The 20,451-nt window shown below is 44.4% G+C and overlaps 1 protein-coding gene across 2 annotated transcripts; it reads left to right on the forward strand.

Annotated features, from left to right (window-relative positions):
• The first annotated feature begins 1,854 nt into the window (after positions 1-1,854).
• Positions 1,855-18,819, forward strand: KIRREL2 (kirre like nephrin family adhesion molecule 2). Of its 2 annotated transcripts, none has more exons than XM_040422212.1 (15): positions 1,855-2,134; positions 12,299-12,448; positions 12,538-12,687; positions 13,183-13,340; positions 13,424-13,571; positions 13,717-13,822; positions 14,606-14,751; positions 15,193-15,320; positions 15,440-15,566; positions 15,659-15,759; positions 16,395-16,593; positions 16,690-16,794; positions 17,119-17,216; positions 17,351-17,416; positions 17,519-18,819. In XM_040422212.1, exons 1-15 carry the CDS (start codon positions 2,080-2,082, stop codon positions 17,939-17,941), a joined length of 2,160 nt encoding a protein of 719 aa, XP_040278146.1. In that variant the 5' UTR covers positions 1,855-2,079; the 3' UTR covers positions 17,942-18,819. The 2 variants fall into 2 exon arrangements, with proteins under 2 accessions (XP_040278146.1, XP_040278139.1); XM_040422205.1 differs by having other exon boundaries at positions 1,856-2,134; positions 13,421-13,571.
• Positions 18,820-20,451: the final 1,632 nt, after the last annotated feature.

The following is a 20,451-nucleotide window of genomic DNA, read 5'->3' on the forward strand; positions in this document are numbered from 1 at the left end:
GGTACAGGTGCAACTGCTGCCTCTGCACCTAGGTACAGGTGCGACTGCTACCTCTGCATCTAGGTACAGGTGCAACTGCTACCTCTGCTATTAGGCACGGGTGTAACTGCTACCTCTGCACTTAGGCGGGGTGCAACTGCTACCTCTGTACCTAGGCCAGGTGCGACTGCAATCTCTGCACCTGGGTACAGGTGCAACTGCTGCCTCTGCACCTAGGTACAGGTGCAACTGCTACCTCTGCACCTAGGCCGAGTGTGACTGCTACCTCTGCATCTAGGTAAAGGTGCAACTGCTGCCTCTGCATCTAGGTACAGGTGCAACTGCTACCTCTGCATCTAGGTACAGGTGCAACTGCTGCCTCTGCACCTAGGCCGAGTGTGAATGCTACCTCTGCATCTAGGCCAGGTGTGACTGCTACCTCTGCATCTAGGCCAGGTGTGACTGCTACCTCTGCACCTAGGCCAGATGTGACTGCTACCTCTGCACCTAGGTACAGGTGCGACTGCTACCTCTGCTTAGGCACTGGTGTAACTGCTACCTCTGCACCTAGGCATGGGTGTGATTGCTACGTCTGCACCTAGGCTGGGTGCAACTGCTACCTCTGTACCTAGGCATGGGTGTGACTGCTACCTCTGTATCTAGGCCGGGTGCGACTGCTACCTCTGCACCTAGACATGGTGAGGCTGCTACCTCAGCATCTAGTCCAGGGTCAACTGTTACCTCTGCACCTAGGAATGGGTGCGACTGCTACCTCTGCACTACTCCTATACTCTCTATTACCAGCCATCTTCCTAAAGTCATCCCTAGGGGGCAGTAAGCCTCATTTCAGCCCATCATACTCTAAGTGGGCGGGGCCTGGAGTCGACAGTGTACCGCGCCATTCACAGTCAGTGTTCTTTTTACTACTACTGCTATGATCCATAAAACTATTGGCTTCTTTAATAATGACATTTTTAAAAGCTGGCGTGTTCTAGGCTTTCTATGTAGCGCGAGGAGCAGACTCTGAAATGCGTTCGGTCCACCCGCCAGAGTTTTCACGCGGCATTCGGCACATATTCTTCTCCAAAATCCGTTGATTTAAGTCGGAAATACGCATCACTTTTAAAACCCGCACATTTTTTCACCTGGTTGCCCCACGTGGCTACACGACATATCAAACTGCAAATCTGCAGTATAAATCCAAAAATCAGCCAACACCAGTTGTCCACACTGCTCTGTCAAAATCCACTGCAAACTGTGGCGGTTTCTCCGACAGTTGTCCACTTTGAATTGAATGGGAGCAAAACCGAGGAGAGAGAAAAAGAGGACGCCCTCCGTGGGTTCAAGCAGTGTCCGTCCGGACGTCACGCCACCGTGACTTTAAACCGCCGGGCCGCCAACTGCAGCGCTGCGGGAGGCGGACACCGCGGGGTTGCCGTGGAATTTTATCCGCCCTAAAACGTAAATGATCTTATTTTTATTTTATATTCTTTATATTATGATATATTTGATACTGTATTTAAATATTTATTATGTGCACAGTGACAGATGCAAATACTTACCCCTCCCTTCCAAAATATTTGCCCCCTTACCCCCTTTATTGCGAATGCCAATGTGAATCCAGCCACATGGCTGCGAGTTGCAGCAATTTCCTGGTGAGGGCTGAGCAGCATTACGGCAGTACATATATAGCTGCTAAACTGGAAGATGCGCTAAGTTAGTGAGGCTGGAAAAGGAGGAGGAGGAGGAGGGAGACCTGGGAGCAGGAGGGAGGGGGAGGAGGGGAGAGGCTGCTTTTATTTTACAGCAGGCTGAACTTTCTCTCCAATGGGTAGTGAGGAGAGGAGGGAATAACCTCCTGCTAAATCCACTGCAGAGAGAAGGAGTCAGGAGACTGGAGAGTGGAGGAGAGGATGCAGAGGCACATGAGGACCATTCAAGTCAGGCACTGAAGCAGAGAGCAGCGCAAAGTGCCCCAGGGACTGTCTGCAACACACAGCCAGGCAGGACTTCTGCAGTCCCTACTACAACCCCCTCCGGTGACATCTCTGCGTCAAGCAGGGACCCAGGATTCGAACTCAGGACCCCCACCCTAGGAGAATGGAGATAAAACTGCGGATACTTTGTTCCCTGCTCCTATCTATCCTGGATCAAAGTAAGTGCCCCTTCCCTTCACTTTTTTTTCCGTTGGCGCTGACATATTCTGCAGTGCAGTACAGGGGGGTGTATTCCAACCGCCCCCTCCCTTACCTGAGGAGCTCACTATCTAAATTTTTTAGGAGCATGCTGGGGTTGATGCATTCAAAGTGGAATTACGCTATAATGCATGGATGTAATATATGGATGATTGTGCCAATAGTGGTAGTGATGGGGGGGGTCAGGATTTTAAAAATAAAATAAATAAAAAATTGTCTTAAAGGGATTTTTCAAAATTGGCGCACCCGCCTAGATAGACCCAGTGATGAAGAGCCCCTTTAAGATAAGTTGGACTAAGCGTTGCATGGGGGGGAAGGGTGTCTTACCATGCCTTTCTGGTTTCAATGTTACTATGTGTAAAAAGTTATAATGTATTCAGATTGCGCGGTCAGTCCGGGGGGCTGACGGCGGACGCTACTTTGCGCTGCCGTCCAGCTGCGGGGATGTGACAGCGGAGGGGTCTTTGCGGAGATGCTGCTGCTCTCATGCTGCTAGCCCACTGCTGCAATGCCTGGTGGCCAGAGCGAGGGGGTGACTTCACCATCTGCAGGAAAAGCTGATTTTTTTTTTCTTTGTGAATTGCATCCTTCCCTTTATTTCGCGCATGTGATGGGAGGGGAGGGGGGGGTTGTATCGAACTCGGAATAATTGTTCTATTCTGGATTTTTGGTCTCCCCCTGGAGAAGCAATGCTTCCTAATAATATAATTCTAATGAGCCATGTACTTACCTGCCAAGTTGGTTCTGCAGTAATTACACCAGGTTGCCCAAGGCTCTGGGGAATCGCACTTTCCATTACTTTATCTGAGGCACCTCAGCATTTGGGTTATAGACAGGAAGGGGGGGGGGGCTGGTAGCGTCACATCTGGTTTACCAGTTACCTACAGTATATGTCCAGCACTAGGGGGATGTAGTGGACCGACCCCACCAAAAAGAATCTGTGTCACACGTGGCTTGTAAACTGTTGCTGCACTACAAGTTCCAGCTTTACCTTGGAGGCTGATTAATGCATGCTTAGCTTAGGCCATGCTGAGACTTGTAGTACTACCCCTTTCACAGACTGCCTATGGAGTGAACAGAGCGACCATGTAGAGGTGTAAAACTGTATGCATATGTCATAACCTGTGTTTGATGGGGGTTGTAGTCCAACAAGGCTGCGCCGTTGTGTTCTCTGGAGCTTACGGGGCTTTGGCAGTTAAGGGGTTAAATACTGCACACTGCATCCTTATCTCTTGCTGCCCCTCATATTTCATCCTCCATAGTTAGCCACAAAGGTGTCCTGCTCTGGGACCTTTCATCGCATTGGTAACGTCATCTATATAATGGGCAGAGAGGCATAAAGGGTCACATTGCAGAAATATCTGTCTGTCAGCATAGCAGGGACAGCAGACAAGATAACAGACTGGACCAGAGCTGGTGCTTTCATCTCCTGGTTGGGGGGGTGATGCTGATAACACAGTCTGGTGGGACTCAGGTATGTGAGACAGGGACCAGGCCTTCCTTATCAGCTCACAAAATAGTTGGGTCTCACGGGAATTCTGTGCCTCTTAACAATACCCCACATTGTTCTCGACAGGGCTCAGGCCGTCAGACATATCTCAGTGATGGCTCTGGCAGGAGTGATGACATTATGATGGAAGACATATTATCCGTTTCCTATCATAAAACCTTTGCAGTTATCAGACCTTCCCCCGCGCCCTCGCTCAAGACTTCATTATGTGGCATCTGCCAGTAGAGTTCCCGTAGACAACTTGTTCTTCTCCGTCTAGCGCCTGGCAGGATAAAGGTTCCTTCAAAGTGTCCAAACCCATGCAATTTAGTTTATCAATTAGTCCATAGAACTTCCAGTCTATGAAACCCATTAGGTCCATGTCTCACGGATGGACCATTAGATGTTGGTGGAGATGGTAGACGATGGTGCCCAAGTACCAAGAAGGCAAATATGTAAAAAAAAAAAAAGGTATTGGTCACCCATTGCTAAATCTTCCAAGGTGAGGTCAAAGGCCTTTTTTTTCGATTGTGTTCATAGACCCATCCCAACATTGCTGGATTTCATTTTGATGGCCTAGGAACCCACCAAGTTCCATTCTGTGGTTTTCTAAATAGATCTTGGTGCACCCAATATTAGAGCATGGTGTTTCAATGGTGCCACCATCTTATTCTCCTAACTAAATCAATTTTAAATAATGAAGGCATTCTATGTTTTTTTTTTTCATTAGAAATTGTCCACTAGAGGGCACTGTTACCAGTCAATACAGCAGCTCATGTTATGTATATACGGGTCAGAGGATATGCCCTTAAAAATACGGTTTAGCAGCAAATATTTATCACTTTCCCTTTGCATCACCTTGAAGGATTGGCGCTCATGTGCCCTACACGAGAGATAACCCCAAAGGAAGCAGAGCTGTCAATCATCGGTGCAAACATATGATCGAATTTGACTTGAGGTCTTGCACCCGTGCACATTAATTGAGCTGGTGATGTATTGGGCAGTAGAGCTTCAAGGGCGCCGCATGGTTCTATATGTAAGGTGTGATAATTATTAATTACAGGTGCTCCTCATACATAATCTACTGAGGGGTCAAAGACAAAGCACCATTTCCACATAACAGCTCACTGCAGCCACTGGAAAGCCAGGTTCTAATTATAATACGTGCGAAGAGGTTTGCACAGGTTTAGGCGAAGCATGCATTAGATGGAAGGAAATGTGTTACGTGGGCGACTTTACTCCCAGCAAAGACTTCTGAGCTGCCAGTTCCTATAGCTGCCTCATATCAGGGACTTGCACTCCTGCCCCTCTCTCTGGTGAATTGTCTTTTCTTCAGGGTTTTTAATCAAAAATTTTCCTCACATGGGTGGAATGGAAGAGCCGACTGCAATCCCATTGACTCACGGTTATAATGCTGGAGTCCCTTTAAGTGTAACCACTCAAGTCTACATTGAGCTTGGTGCTAATCCCTTGGCGATCACAGTTCTGAATGGAAAGATAAGGAGAGCACTGAGAGGTGGGGGTAGATGTTCTTCATAAAGTCTTCTGAAGACACTTCTCTCTCTGTCTTGGCCACCTCCAGATCTCATTAGAAGCATAGTCTCTGCAGGAATTAGGGGCTTTGGAGAGGCTTATAGAGGGCATGAAACACAATGGATGATCAAGAAAGCATAAGCTCAACTCATACAGTTATGACATCAAAGACGAGAGGCAGCTTTATTTATTGTTTCTCATTTTCTATATATGAGGCCACCATATGCAGTGGCATTACATGGACAATGTCATTATATCAGCCCATGTCCCACAATATTATTTTATAGGAAGCCAATTATCCTATTCACTTTTTGGAGAACCTGAGGGAGACCTATCAAGAGAACCTAGAAGACATACAAAATCTATGGTCATGTATGTCCTGGACGTATTTGAATCCAAGACACCAATGCTACAAGTCAACATTTTCTCATTTTGTATGTATCAGGCCACCATATGCATTGGCATCACATGGACAATGCCATCATATCAGCCCATGTCCTACAATATTATTTCATAGGAAGTCAATTGTCCTATTAGTTTTTGGGGAACCTTAGGGAAACCAATAAAGAGAACCTAGAAGACATACAAAATCCATAGTCGTGTTGTCCTGGATGGATTTGAACCCAGGACACCAGTGATACAAGTCAACATTTTCTCATTTACTACATGTGAGGCCACCATATGCATTGGCATCACATGGACAATGCCACCATACCAGCCCATCTCCCACAATATTATTTCATAAGAAGCCAATTGTCCAGTTGGTTTTTGGAGAATGAGGGGAACTAATAAACAGAACCTAGAAGAAAACAAATCTATGGTCATATGTGTCCTGGACAGATTTGAACCCAGGACACCAGTGATACAAGTCAACAAAGTTGACCCTGAGAAAGTACCATAGAGAATGCTATGGGGTTCCTAGTAAAAGCAGGGCCAAGCACAGGTTGCCTTCCTTTGTGTGCACCAAAATAGGGGGTCCATCCAGGAAAACTAAATGAGAACCGACATGGCTGTTATTACTGTTGTGAACACATTACTTGGCACACTTGGATGTTGGGAAATATGTGGGAACGGTAAGGACAGCCATATTAGTTGTAACACGGCAACAACATGGGCAAAGAGGCTGTCACCATCAACATTTTTTTCATGAAAGAACTTAGGAACAAAGCAAGGCTCAGATTCTGGGTGCAGTTCACTTTGAAGTTACAATTCCACCCAAAGTAATTCTTGAACCATCAAGGGTCCATTATGTTCATATAGTCATCTAAATACATCTACATCTTTGAGGCAGACCTTCAACACGTCTGGCCTGCTACCTCCCCCTTCCTCTTTTATTTTATCTTTGGGTGTCCTCCAAGTCATTTTGGTTTTCTCAACCAGTCCAAAAACCCACGAGCCAGTTTAATTGGCCTCCCAGGATGCAGAAGTTTGCCTGCACCTGCCTACGAGAAAATAGATTGCAAGCTCTTGCGGTGCAACAACGGAAGTCTTTGTTTTTTGGCTTTCAAAATATCAGTAAAACCTGAAGTATGAGAAATTTTGCATGCACAATTAACACAGAGAGTGCAAATGTCTTTATGCATGCTTAATTACCGCAAATTAGCGGGTTTTCGCACGTTAACGCTAATGAGATTGCGTTGTCGTTGCAGATCCTGTCAGTTTTAGATAAAGTGCTTTGATATCTACGTATAATAACCACTTTATATCTCATTTCATGAACGCCGCAGTCATTATCGTGGGATTCAGGTCACATACATTCTAATCACGGTCTGATTTGTGCCAATGTAATCAATGACTTATATAAATGCAAATCGTTAGGTGTGGGGTAATTAAAGGTCGAGGCGCAGGTATAAATCTGGTAGATAACAAGCTATTGATTGTTGTAATTACCGAGTGGTTAATATTTTGTTAAGATGAGTCAATTGCTAATAAAGTTTATTTAAATACAATAAGTGAAAAAATGTCCTTGCTTCCCCATAACATCCAGTGTATAGCAACCAATCAGAGTTCGCCTCTCTTTTTCTAAACAGCTGAGGCAGATAAATAGCCAGAATGTGATTGGTAGCTGCAGACTGGAGACCTAATGGTTGTTATGGACACTTCTTCTCCAAGACATTAGTGATTAGGGGTTTATGTATAGGAAAAAAAGTGCAGACAGATGGGGGGGAGTTGCCAGTAGCAACCAATCAGATTCCTTCATTCATTTCCAAACCACTTTGAAAAAAGTGAGAGCCAGAATCTGATTGGTTGCTATGTGTATCAAGTCCCTTGGTAGTATATTTGAACAAACTTTATTGGCAAATGATTGGCAAGGCCTATACTATTTTGCAGAAAATGGAGTACACTTTAGGCTTACAACCTGTTATGATATTTAAAAAATCAGTCGCCAGTACCGCCATTATCAGTGGGATCGTAGAAAATAATGCCATGCGCACATCTTTGACTTGTTGCCATTACGTATTAGACAAGGAAAGGCGCACGAATCTTAGTTTTGCCATTATAACCGATCGCGTGGCGTGCGCTACATAAATTGGTCGTGACTAGAACGCTTGATTTTGCCATTATAGGTCAAATTGGCCGCCTAACACTAGCGCTGGCGGTCATTTTTACATCAATCCCCTTTGGTTTTCATATATTTGACGTAAATTTGCTCGCTTATCCCAGCGCGGTGCCAGAAAAAATAGCGTAAGACGCCATAGCTCTGCACCAGTGCAGAAAAGCAGCTGTTATGGTGCGTTAATGATGTTTTTGTGACATGCCATGTCCTGATAACAAGTTTCTGATTCAATTCTCACACAGAATTCAACATCTTTCCCCCCTTTCCATTTGTTTGGGCCTCCCCCTGGTCCCTGTATAGAGAGAATGGCGGTGACCTCCGCACCGTATCACTGAATAGTGTTCCTCACGCCCCAATAAACAGATCACAGAAAACACAAGACAAACTGTCTCTTAAACACACCATATGGTGTATTAACTTCCACTTAACACGGCTCAACCCCCCACAGGCTGGTGCTGGTTAGTAAAAGGCAGGGGTGGAGGGGGGGGGGAGTGGGATGCCCAAGAGCTTGCACTCACAGTGACTACTTTTGTCTCCAGCAAGAAAGAGGATCTTCCTAGCTGTCGCCAACGAGAAGCGGGAGAGATAACTGTGTTTAATGGATGCATGGGAGAGACTTAAGTACAAGCAATTACTCCAGATGTACAATGCAAACCATATCAGGATGATTATTGCACCTTATAAAGTGGTTTCATGGATGCAGCGAGGCATACCGCACCGGTAGAAATTAACCCTGCCGCTGCCAGCCAGAGACGAGCGGTTTGATACCAACCTAGAGAGAGACCTCCGGGTCCAGTATGGTGGCATATCACCCCTGCCAGAAAGATAAGCAAATGCGCCCATTCTTATCCGATTGTCAAAAAATAAATAATCAGGCAACGAACCTGTGCGCAAAATTCTCTGCCACTTGTATGAAACGGCTTGGTGGTTAATATGGGGTTAAACCATATTCCATTATTTTAACACCCCATGAGTCTTTTCTGTGCAGATTAGGGTCCCAACTTTACCCCCTCCTTGGCGCGCATTCCCCCCCCCCCCCCCCCCCCCCCCCCAAGTTTCATGCTGTCAGTTTACACAAAGACAGAGAAAGCATGAAAAGGTGGAAAGTGGATTAACTCTAGAAAAACAGCTTTTAAAAATCTGTTAAAGCCACTCAGGGGACAGGAAAGGGGCTGAAGAGACGGCCAGCGAGACAAAGAGACAAGCTGGCACAAAGAGAGACCGCCACATACAAAGGGATGCTTTCAATAGATAGCTTGCCAGTGTGGTTTTTTGGGGAGGGGGGGGGGGGGCACATTAATCATATGAGACGTAAAGTTTAGAAAACTTTGCTTTCAGAACCATGGTTCTTTTTAAAGTCAAGTCAAGATCTTTAATATTTTCTTATCTTTTTTTTTTAATTATTACTTTATTTGTTTATTAGTTTTACTTTATTATTATTACTGTATTATTATTATTATAACTTTTTATTATTATTTTTACTCTTTATTATTTTTATTATTATCTTACTACTATTATTACTTTTTTATTGTTATTTGATACTATTAAATGTTTATTTTATTTTTTTGGCAGTTGGAAAACGCCATATAACTTTTTTTCTTTCCAATACAGTAACATGAAATAGGTGTAATAGTTTCTGACTGTAGGAACCTGTGCTTTGGGCATACACATTCAATAGCTGTCGTCCGAACGATCGCGTGGCCGACAGCTATCTCTCCCAATTCCCCCTGAGAAAGCCACTGCCAGACACCCCTGATGACAGCTTATCTTCCTGGAGATAACTTTGCCCAGATCCAACATTGCATTAGAGTGCCGGCCAAATTGGGGCCTTTACTTTTATTTCACCGTTATGTGACAAAATATCCCCTCCAATGGTAAAAAGCAAGACCTGGGTTAGAAGTAAAAGTCACATGATTGCGATTGTCACATGACAAAAGTCAATAGGGTGTGTAGTGGCTGAAGTGCAACTGTATCCCATAAGCGATTAAATGTCGTAATTATAGGGTTTGACTAATGTGTATGACCAGATTTAGGGTGAATGGATCTAATGGATATGATTGTACTACATCTCAAGGCCCGTATACAGCTGCGTTAACAATATGGCTACCAATGGCCGCCTTGTGCGGTCGCCTTTTGACCGGGACTGTAAGCCTCCATGATACTGGAAGTAATTTGGCCTCTCAGCTTGGATAAAGACTCTCTGGATCTGCTCCAGTTTCTTCTCCTTGTTCAGGCAAATTGGTCTATAGATTGTGCTTTGTTTAGGCCCAGCTTGGACAGTGATGCACTTTGTGCCAGGACTTCTACTTTGTGCGTTAGTCGGGTAGTTGTTGATCCGTCCGGGAACCCTGGGAACACACAGCATCATAACAGCTGGACAAACACAAAAGTAACCTTTTGCACATTAGTCCCCCGGGCTTCTTTATCTGATAGGCCCATCTATATCTCTAGCGATATGCGGCAGTAGTGATATTCCAGTCATCAACCCCAACATTGGTCACGAGTGCATGGGCCAGAACTAAGAGCCCATAGGCTCTCCAAATCAAAATGGTGAACCACACTGGCCCACTTCCTTCCTTTCCCTTGGAGGAGGAAAGGGCAACGCGACTAGTCATTTCCTTTTCTGCCGCTTACTACAAGGTAAAAGTATAGTCTGACCTAAGCTCCGCCTCCCCCGTTTCTCTGCCTCATAAAACAGTAGCCACACCCAATTTCTTAGAAGTTTAGAACTAAACTCGTCAGCCTTTTTTTCTAGTACAAATTGGGCATTGCACGCCCCCCCACCCTCACTTCGTACGCACTCCATCGATGTCCATTTAACCCCCGGCTGCGCATTCTCCGTCTCCGATACGAGATTCTCAATCTCCTCTGAACAGTCAGGGAGCGTTATCGCGTCTCTCTCAGCTGGGCGAGAGCGCTGGGAATCGCCCCAAGGTCTTTCAGAACCTGTACATTGACTTCAAGCTTCATGTAACATTGCATTCACGCGCCGAGAACAGACGCCTCCAGGAAGCGGTGAAAAATGCTACTCGGAGAAGCCTTTAAAATAACTCATCTTCAACCAATTGAATCTTGTGGGAAATGAGAAAATTGAAATTCTCCCGGAAAGACGAGGGAAGTGAGAATTTACAGAATCTGGGTCTGTTTGACTAGCGACGATGAATTATTTGGCGTACAGAAAGGAGATACAATGAAGCAGGAGATGTCACCGCGTCACATTGCTCTGCTGGGTTGCTGTTATCCCTAGAAAGGAAATTTTTACAAAAAATATGTCATATTAATTAATTGCCTCCTAACACTGTATATATGTTTTAGATAACAGTAAGGCAAATCCAGCTACCTTTTTTGACCCTACACATGCAGGCTCGGCTGAGTATGCATGTGTTCTAATGTCAGCTTCAGACATGTTGAAATCCAACTGCCCGATCCTTCTCTCTTCCAAGAAAGAAATCTCCCATTGGAGGAGAGTCAGGAAGCCTCCATACACGCTAGATGGTCGGCAGGTCCCGCTGTCTGATCCTCCTTTCCCCCGGCATCATCTGGAGTGAGTCGGTATACACCAGTATACACATAGGCAAGTGGACTGGTCCTGACGAAATTGGCCGAATCGGACAACTTTCCTTTTTTTGAATGTGAGAATTTCCAGATTTCACATCTCCCTGGGAACAAAGGATTGGACATGTTGAAATCCAACTGCCTAATCCTTCTCTCCCATAATATATGCCGCCAGAGGTGAGCCAGGAAGCCTCCATAAACACTAGATGGTCTGCTAAAAGTGACACATAAGATAGTGGGCTGGTCGGCAGGTTCGGACCACTTTCCTTTTGTGTGTATGTGAGAATTTCCAGACTTCGTGTCTCCCCGAGAACTAATGAATTGGATAGATTGAAATCCAAGTGCCTAATCCTTCTCTCCCACGATATATATCGCCATACTCACTAGATGGTCATCAGGTCCCTCTAAAATTTACAGTGGTTCATCATCTGTCTTGAGAAGAATAGGATTGGCTTGTTGAAACTCAACATGCCTGATCCTTCTTTCTCCCGACATCATCTAGAGTGAATCAGCATACCCATATACCCCAAATTTTCATGCGCTGGTCCTGACAAAAATTGGTGGCTTCTGACAACCTCTTATGTGTATATAAGCATCAACCTTACAACTGCTGATCATTTATTAAAAGTAATGGAAGAGCGCCCCTAGTGGCCAATCTTTTATAAACTTTCCCAATTGATTTCCTTTTCCTTTCCCATATGTTTTTTTTTTTTTTACATTTCGGGTAAGCGATACCTTCTCCCTTGTGTGAGTTGCACCTTCCCTCTGACAACTGTCACTGCGACTGCAGCTTAAAAGCAAAAGATTAATGTCTATTACTGCTGGTTGACAGCGCCAGCAGCTGGCCCGACGCACAGCCGCCCGGTATCTATGAGCTCGCAGCACATATATTTACCATATGGCGGTGGAAGAATAGGAACAGACTATTGACCTCTGTCCTCATCTGCCCCCAGCTATGAAACTTAATCATTTACTGTTTTTCACTCGCAGCTTTCGGGGCACATTTTGCACAGCAGCCCTCAGACGTGGTGGTTGTAGCCGGCAAGTCGGTGACTCTTCCCTGTGTGGTGATTGGCTATAGAGGGGTGGTCCAGTGGACGATGGACGGTTTGGCCTTAGGAGCGGAACGAGACCTTCCAGGTACTAGAAGCTGCCTGTTATCATTTTCTATACTGGGGAGTCCTAAAAAGGGGTGAAAAATAATGTCCATTCGTCTTGTTGTTTTATAGGGTGGTCCCGTTATTCAATCATTGGGGACCATGCAGCAGGGGAGCACAATCTGCACATAGAAGGAGTAGAGCTGGGCGACGACGCCATCTACGAGTGCCAAGCAACGCAGGCAGCCCTGAGGTCGCAGCGGGCTCATTTGACTGTGTTGGGTGAGTACTGACATTTGCGCAGGATGATCTGCAAATTTGGAGAATTCCCCGTTTTAGGTTGTTTCCTAGTTTTCAGCATAATACTGCATGTCATGCACAATGTGTCCACCGGGGCCTCTATTGGCGTCTATGGGATAGGTTATTGCCTTTGTAAATAATCTGGGATTTTTTCTTTCATTTGGTCTGTATTAAAAATTTATCAGAAACAGCCGCCGCTGTTATTTACTATGCACCCATTACGCAAAGCAGCTTTTCTGATGTTACGCCGCGCCAATGTTCCCATCCCAAGCTGCAAAGTATATCAAGCACAATTTAAAATGCTAACTTATAAGTGCACGTATTAAGACGTGCACACACAGTAATGTGATTGGACAGTTCTGGGGATCGGTGTTAGCCAATCAGCTTTAAGATCCCTTTTAAGAGCCTGGCAATGGCTGCAAGCTTTTGGTTGGCATTTATTGGGGCCCCAGGTCTCTAACTCTCTTTGTCTCTCAGTTCCTCCAGGAGAACCGTTGATCCGTGGGGCCCCCATATTTAACGTCTTGCTTGACACCCCCTATAACTTGACCTGCCTGGCCCCTGCAGCGAAACCGGCTGCCGATATCATCTGGTACCGAGACGGCAAACAGATGGATGGGGCGATTTATAACAAGGTGAGACTCCGAGCTGCACTTGTCACCTGTCTGTTCCTGGGTCATTGTGCCAGACTGACTGTGCCTCCATTCATGTGCAGCAGGTTGTATCTGATGGCAAGAGCGAAGATGCTGTCAGCAGTCTCCTCATCACCCCAAGCTTTGCAGACGCTGGCGCCAGCTACACCTGTTGGGTCAGGAACTCCGCGCTGCCCGAGGGTCGGGAGAGATCAGTGACGCTTAGTGTGCAGTGTAAGTGACAGTCAGAACCTCCTGTGTGCCCACTATCGATGTGGGCATGACAGGACATCACATCTCTACACTGCTGCATGGCACAAGCTGCTGAACGTAGATGATCCACGAATGAAACCATGAATTGTCTTGTTTTTTTCTACAGATCCCCCCAAAGTCACGCTTTCCGTGGATCCTCCAACGGTCTCCGAAGGGGGTTCCGTCACCTTCCTGTGCAGCGCAGTGTCCAACCCTGAGGTCACAAGTTACAGGTGAGGTTTTTGTCCCTTGTTATCGGCCATTTCCAGTAGGGTAGAGGATTACTGTAAAGGTCATGACAGCTGTCCAGCTCATTCAGCCGAGAACAAAGGATAGGACAAGTTGAAAACCACCATGCCTGATCCCTCTTGTCCCTGATATCTATCATCAGGGAAGAGTCGGGACACCCTCATGTATATTAGATGGTTGGCTGGTCCTGCAAAATCTGGTGGTTTTGGCCAACATTAATCTAATGTGCATGTTCACCTTAAGACAGATGAATACCCTCTATTATTTCATGTTACCATTCGTAAGGCCGACATTAATGACAGTCTATTGCTCCCTGCTATCAGACACCTCCTGCTGGTTGCAGCTTGTGACCGGAAGTGCATAAACATCCTTGCCCCTACAGGAGGTGGTTTTGTAGCTTACGATGACCACGACTTTAGACATTGGCCCTAATTCATGAAGACTGACATCCGCTACGTTGGTCTTGATGTGGCCTGAGCTGCCGGGGAAGCCATCATCCTAAATTATCTGGCTCTTTTGGCAGTCCATGTGCCGGGATGAAATCTACTGCAGCTCGAAGCTGCCATCGCAACTCCCCCTTTTCATAAAATTGGTGTGGATGGCATACAATGACAATTGCTACTAAAAAAGCTGCAATGGCATTGAGAATTCACAAATCCAGTGCCAAAAACAGGCGTCAGAGGAATATCTCCCCCATAGTGTCTTCTTTAACCTTGTGTTGGACAGCGAGAACAATCAGATTGATGTTGGAAATCTTATCTCTGCAGGTGGGCAAAGGGTGGCGTGCCCCTCTCAGTTTCTGGAGACCGTTACCACGTGACCGTAGACCACACATTTTTTACAGCCCCCGTCTCATGTGAAGTATCTAACAGTGTGGGAAGCAGCAATGTGAGCACCGTGGTCAATGTCCTATGTAAGTAGAACTTGTCCTGCCCAACTTCCTTGCCCCTTCTCGTCCCATGGTTTTGTGTTGGTACCTTAAAGTGTCACTAAGTTTTCACCAAACTTTTCATGTGTCATAGGGTCTGAGCACTGAGACCCCTTCATTTTAGGGATCGTGAGGGTCTTAGCGCTTAGACCCTATGACACATTAAACGTTTGGTGAAAACTTAGTGATGCTTTAAGCTGAAGATCTCAGTAGTTTGAGACAGACTGGTTAATAGGGACTTCTTCCCTGACAACCCCATTGATTATGGTTACAATGTATCCCTAGCAACCAGACTGATGGACTTGAGCAAGCTTTTTCGAGCTAGAATGACTCTGCGCTGCTGTCACATCATAAATGGACGACCTCTTTTATAAGGAGACTTATTCAGCAATCAGTCTCATCTTTAATCTCTCGTTCTGTCCACAGTTGGTCCGCGTCTTCTAACTGAGCCCCGTCCGATGACGGTAGATGTTGGCGGAGATGCTTCCTTCTTCTGTGGTTGGACTGGAAATCCCAACCCAACTCAGTTCTGGAACAAGAAGGGATCCACAGAGGTAATTTCACCTAATCATGCATCCATTTATTACATACAAAAGGTCTAGGTATCATATTTATGGGGCCACCTCAAGTTTGTGAATCCACGTCTAAAGATGTTCCTTCATCTTTCTGCCAGGTCTTAAGCAATGGCAACACTCTGTCTCTGAACAAAGTGACCCGGGAAGATGCAGGAACTTATGTGTGCAAAGCCATTGTGCCTCGCATAGGTACCATGGAAAAAGAAGTGACGCTGACTGTGAGAGGTAAGGGCAATAGAGGTCCCGGAGATGGTTCATGTCTTTAGTGGCATCAAAAGGAATGACACAAATGTCAAGTGCCTTCTTGTTCTCCTTAGGACCTCCCATCATTACCAGTGAAATGACTTACGAAAGTATTCTTGGAGGGAAAGCTCGACTAGAATGTGTGGTGGAGACGACACCGGTCCCTGATAAAATCGTAAGTACCTTTATGTATCTATGTCATCAGTGGGGTACATAGTAAGGACCCCATAGCAAGGATCAAATCAGGCCCCCCACACAGGACAGAAGGGTTTCTGCATAAACCCTTTTCAATGACCCTTGGGCCATTTTCCACTGCCTCATTTGCAGTTGTTTCTTTAGAGGGTAAAGTCCTGACCAAGTTACCTCCAGTAGAAGAGGAGATAATCCCAACTAAGACTGGGCCCCCTCTTGCCCTGGGCCCCATAGCAGTCGCATGGTCTGCCTCTATGGTAGTTATGCCCCTGTATGTCATTTAAAGAGGGACTCCTAAGAAGGTTACATCTGTGAGGATTCATGAGCTGGGGCCAATTCCCACAATTAAGAGGTTTGCTGTTGTGGGACTCATTCAGCAACGGTCATCAATGTGCATAATCTGACAAAATGATTAGTCAGAATTAGCATTGATTTTTAAAGACAATGCCATTGCTCCTTCTACTTATATACCAATGGAAAGCCTAGCTCCTCTCCCCACCACTTTTCACCAGCAACATCTCCCTCCGCCATGTCAGTAGATAGACTTGCTCAGACTGTAATCCATCAGGATCATTCCAGCACTGATCTTTTACCGCTCTTCATTGTTGTCTCCTGTAGATCTGGTCCTGGAACCAGCACAGCCTCGACGAGGGCACCTTGGGCCGTTTTTCAGTGGAGACACGTGTGACTAACAGCGAAGCCGTCTCATTTTTAATCATCGATGGAACCGAACCTTCAGATTACACCATGGTGTACAATTGCACTGCTATAAATCAATACGGGGAGGACTCCGTGATTGTCTCTCTGAGACAACAAGGTAAGTCGCCTTTGTCACCGCTAAATCAATGGGTAGAAGAGGGCTTCACTTTCATCTTTCCTTAGAATTGTGTCTGACCAGTCTAATTTCTTGTAGCTGCCCTGCCGCTCATGCTTTTGATGATCGCATTGGGTCTTGGTGCACTCTGCCTCTTTGTACTGGTGACCATCTGCATTCTGTGCTGCCGACGATCACGGAAAGGTAAGAAAGCCTTCAGGGTTTACACATCTACTGCAAAAAGTGGCTAGAACATCTGAAAGTCCTCCAACTTTCATACACTGTAGGTATAACCACCCAAGGATGTTTTGTAGGTTTTCTTATAAATGTCCAGAACTTGTAGCTCCAACCATATTCCAAGGGTCTTCATGACCGACTCAACTCCATAGTTAAATATCTACTGTAATTTTATAAGATACTTGTCTGTAACTTAGGATCTTCTCATAATGGCGACTATGTATCTTGGATGTTCTTGTGTAATTCCTTGCAAGTTACTTTCAATAAAACCCTTCTTTCCTTCCTCTGTAGTTGTAAAGGACACCCAGATTCTAGCAGGGGAAGTTTCTGGAAGTGATCACAGCGACCGACACCCAAGTGATTCTGAAGAAGATCTAAAGGAGCCCTTGGTGAGTACAATTCTCAGGCCAGAAGATGAAGACTTTTTGGCCCTAGCCTAACAAAGAAGAGACAGGAGATTTTATAGGACATGTGTTGGGGTCTTTATTTCTCATGAATTTACATTTTTATATCTCCTCTGCAGCACACAGATACAGAATCTCGAGGAACGTCACAGACTGAACACAGCGATATCCCTGATGACCCTCAGGTACGTTGTCCACCATCCTCTTCAGTCTTGTCAACTCCTGGTGGTGCAGGTTGCACAAATTAGCAAATATTTCCCTAACCTGACCTCATTCCCTTCCAACAGGACCCAACTAATGGTTACTACAAAGTCAGAGCTAATGAAGACGCCCGTCCAACAACAGTTGCCTATCCGGAGTTTTCTTCTCCTCCACGTCCAATGTACTCAGCACCATCTACCCTCAGTCCATTGTGTCCTACCCCATCCTTACCAGGAGCCCCTAAACTGTATGACTATGCTCATCGATACGCTACAACTCCACGCCACGGAAGTGAACGTATCCACATACCACAAGGTCCTATTAGTTTGCCTCCTGGCCCTAGTAGTCAACCACAGCCTTACGCCAGAGCCTTTTGTAGTTATGTCCGACCAGATCGTTTCGAAACTTTAGAATCAGGTCCTATACTTTCACGTCTTTCCTACGCCTCACTTTCCGCACACGGAGACTATGGACGACCAGCGCAACAGAGGATGCAAACTCATGTGTGAGTTCTGGATTTATCTCTTTACCAAACTAGCCAGCACAGTTATCAAATCTCAAGTGGAACTTAGACTTGGGAGAGAAAAGTCCGATATCGACCATTTTGTTCACAAAAAGGTGCAAAATGGTCGCCTTATGTCTTCCTCTTGAACATTTTGAACTTGCACTAAATAGCCTTCTATGAGTATCTGTACGAGCTCAGAGGCCCTATGGATGTAAAGATCTTTGGATGACCATCTGATAATGAGACGACATGCAGTGGATTTTGGGATCAGTTCTAGCTAAGGGGGAACGTACACTGGAGACAGTCCTTGAAGCTGCTGTGGAGGCCATTGAGAGGAGAGGCCCAGATCCAGTTCCCCTTATCCCCCTTTGTAATAGGTAGCATGAACCTGAGCAAGGGGTCTTCAACTCCACAGACACAAAACACAGGAGAGGAGAACTTGCTTAAGGGTAATTCTGCCATTTCCTATGAGGGTTATAAAGGGGGATGGGAATGACCAAGCACTGGGCCTCCAACCCCAGCATTGGACCTCAATTGCTATGATTACCCCTGTCTTCTACGTTCACCCTTGGTTCTAGCACAGTCTTTTTTTTTTTATTAAATTGCAGAACTGAGCACCGACTGGAACTGTAATAAGTGCTGCACTTTCTGTAGTTAATATAATATATAGTATTAAGGAGCTTCATAATCAGGCAGCATCAGGAAATCCAGCATGGATCAGCACGTATGAGGTCGATATAGATTAGAGGCCCCATTGGGTCTAGCTGAACTGAATGCCTTTCAATTGTTAAGGAGAAACAGTGCCACCCTGTGGCTCTTCTATGTACTGCAGGTGTTCTTTTTTTTGTTTTCGATTTTTTTTTTTGTCAATTTTTTTTTTTATACAAATGAACTGTACAGTATAAATATCTTAAGATGTAAATATACACGTTAAGAGTATTCTGTATATACATGTTATTAGACATTGCTTTCTTGAGCACTGTGTGATTAAGAAGGTGAGCACATTTTTACAATGACTTAGCCATTTTCAGAACATGTGGGGTATTTTCACCCTCTATTGTTCATTACGGTAGCTTGCGTATTATTTATTAACCACTTCCATGCCATGACAGGCTGTATAGGACGTTCCTATATCATAGAAAATCTTGTATTCCAAAGATTAATTTACTAATTTTGAAAAAAAGAGTCATTGGATATAAAGCTGAAGAATAGAAGTATTAATTTATTCTATGTAGTCTATATGAGACACCGAGATCCCTCATAAAATTATCAATGGAAGACTATCAGGATTCTGGATTATCAAAGGCCAGATTAAAGGAATTCTATTGTGTGTGTGAATATGGATATCAGAGGCCAGGGCAAGAATTTTCCATATTGCACTTACCTCGAGCCGAAATTTTTTCTTCATTTCCTTTTCCAGCCTTAATTTTTGTCATTTCTTTGTACAGAGAGATTTACAAATTCTAATATTGTCCCGATGTGAAAATCGTATTTCCAGCCTTCCCATTACTTTTTCATAAGCATCTATTACAAAATACAACTACAGTTGTCCTTTTTTTATTTGTACAGTTATAAAAGATATTTATATTTAATTATTAAAACATGATAATTGTCAAAGTCGCTGTCTTCTCATTACTACAATCTATATACCAGCATGCTCCATATCATTATATACAAGAAGATGTATAACTTATATCAGCTGTACATATATAATTATATACAGGAGATACCCAGGTTATACCAGCATGCTCCATATCACTATATACAAGAAGATGTATAACTTATATCAGCTGTACATATATAATTATATACAGGAGATACCCAGGTTATACCAGCATGCTCCATATCATTATATACAAGAAGATGTATAACTTATACCAGCTGTACATATATAATTATATACAGGAGATGCCCAGGTTATACCAGCATGGTCAATATCACTATATACAAGAAGATGTATAACTTATACCAGCTGTACATATATAATTATATACAGGAGATGCCCAGGTTATACCAGCATGGTCCATATCACTATATACAAGAAGATGTATAACTTATACCAGCTGTACATATATAATTATATACAGGAGATACCCAGATTATACCAGCATGGTCCATATCACTATATACAAGAAGATGTATAACTTATACCAGCTGTACATATATAATTATATACAGGAGATACCCAGGTTATACCAGCATGGTCCATATCACTATATACAAGAAGATGTATAACTTATACCAGCTGTACATATATAATTATATACAGGAGATACCCAGGTTATACCAGCATGGTCCATATCACTATATACAAGAAGATGTATAACTTATACCAGCTGTACATATATAATTATATACAGGAGATGCCCAGGTTATACAAGCATGCTCCATATCACTATATACAAGAAGATGTATAACTTATACCAGCTGTACATATATAATTATATACAGGAGATGCCCAGGTTATACCAGCATGGTCCATATCACTATATACAAGAAGATGTATAACTTATA

Source organism: Bufo bufo, chromosome 1 (genome assembly GCF_905171765.1).
Source record: "Bufo bufo chromosome 1, aBufBuf1.1, whole genome shotgun sequence".
NCBI classification, from domain to species: Eukaryota; Metazoa; Chordata; class Amphibia; order Anura; family Bufonidae; genus Bufo; species Bufo bufo.

What these genes read in the sequence shown, in the direction of transcription:
- KIRREL2 (XM_040422205.1), top strand. Translation starts at nt 2,080, where the DNA reads ATGGAGATAAAACTGCGGATACTTTGTTCCCTGCTCCTATCTATCCTG. An exon ending in ATGGGGCGATTTATAACAAG is followed by an intron (nt 13,341 to 13,420) that starts GTGAGACTCCGA and finishes ATTCATGTGCAG; the next exon opens with CAGGTTGTATCTGATGGCAA. An exon ending in CACCGTGGTCAATGTCCTAT is followed by an intron (nt 14,752 to 15,192) that starts GTAAGTAGAACT and finishes TTCTGTCCACAG; the next exon opens with TTGGTCCGCGTCTTCTAACT.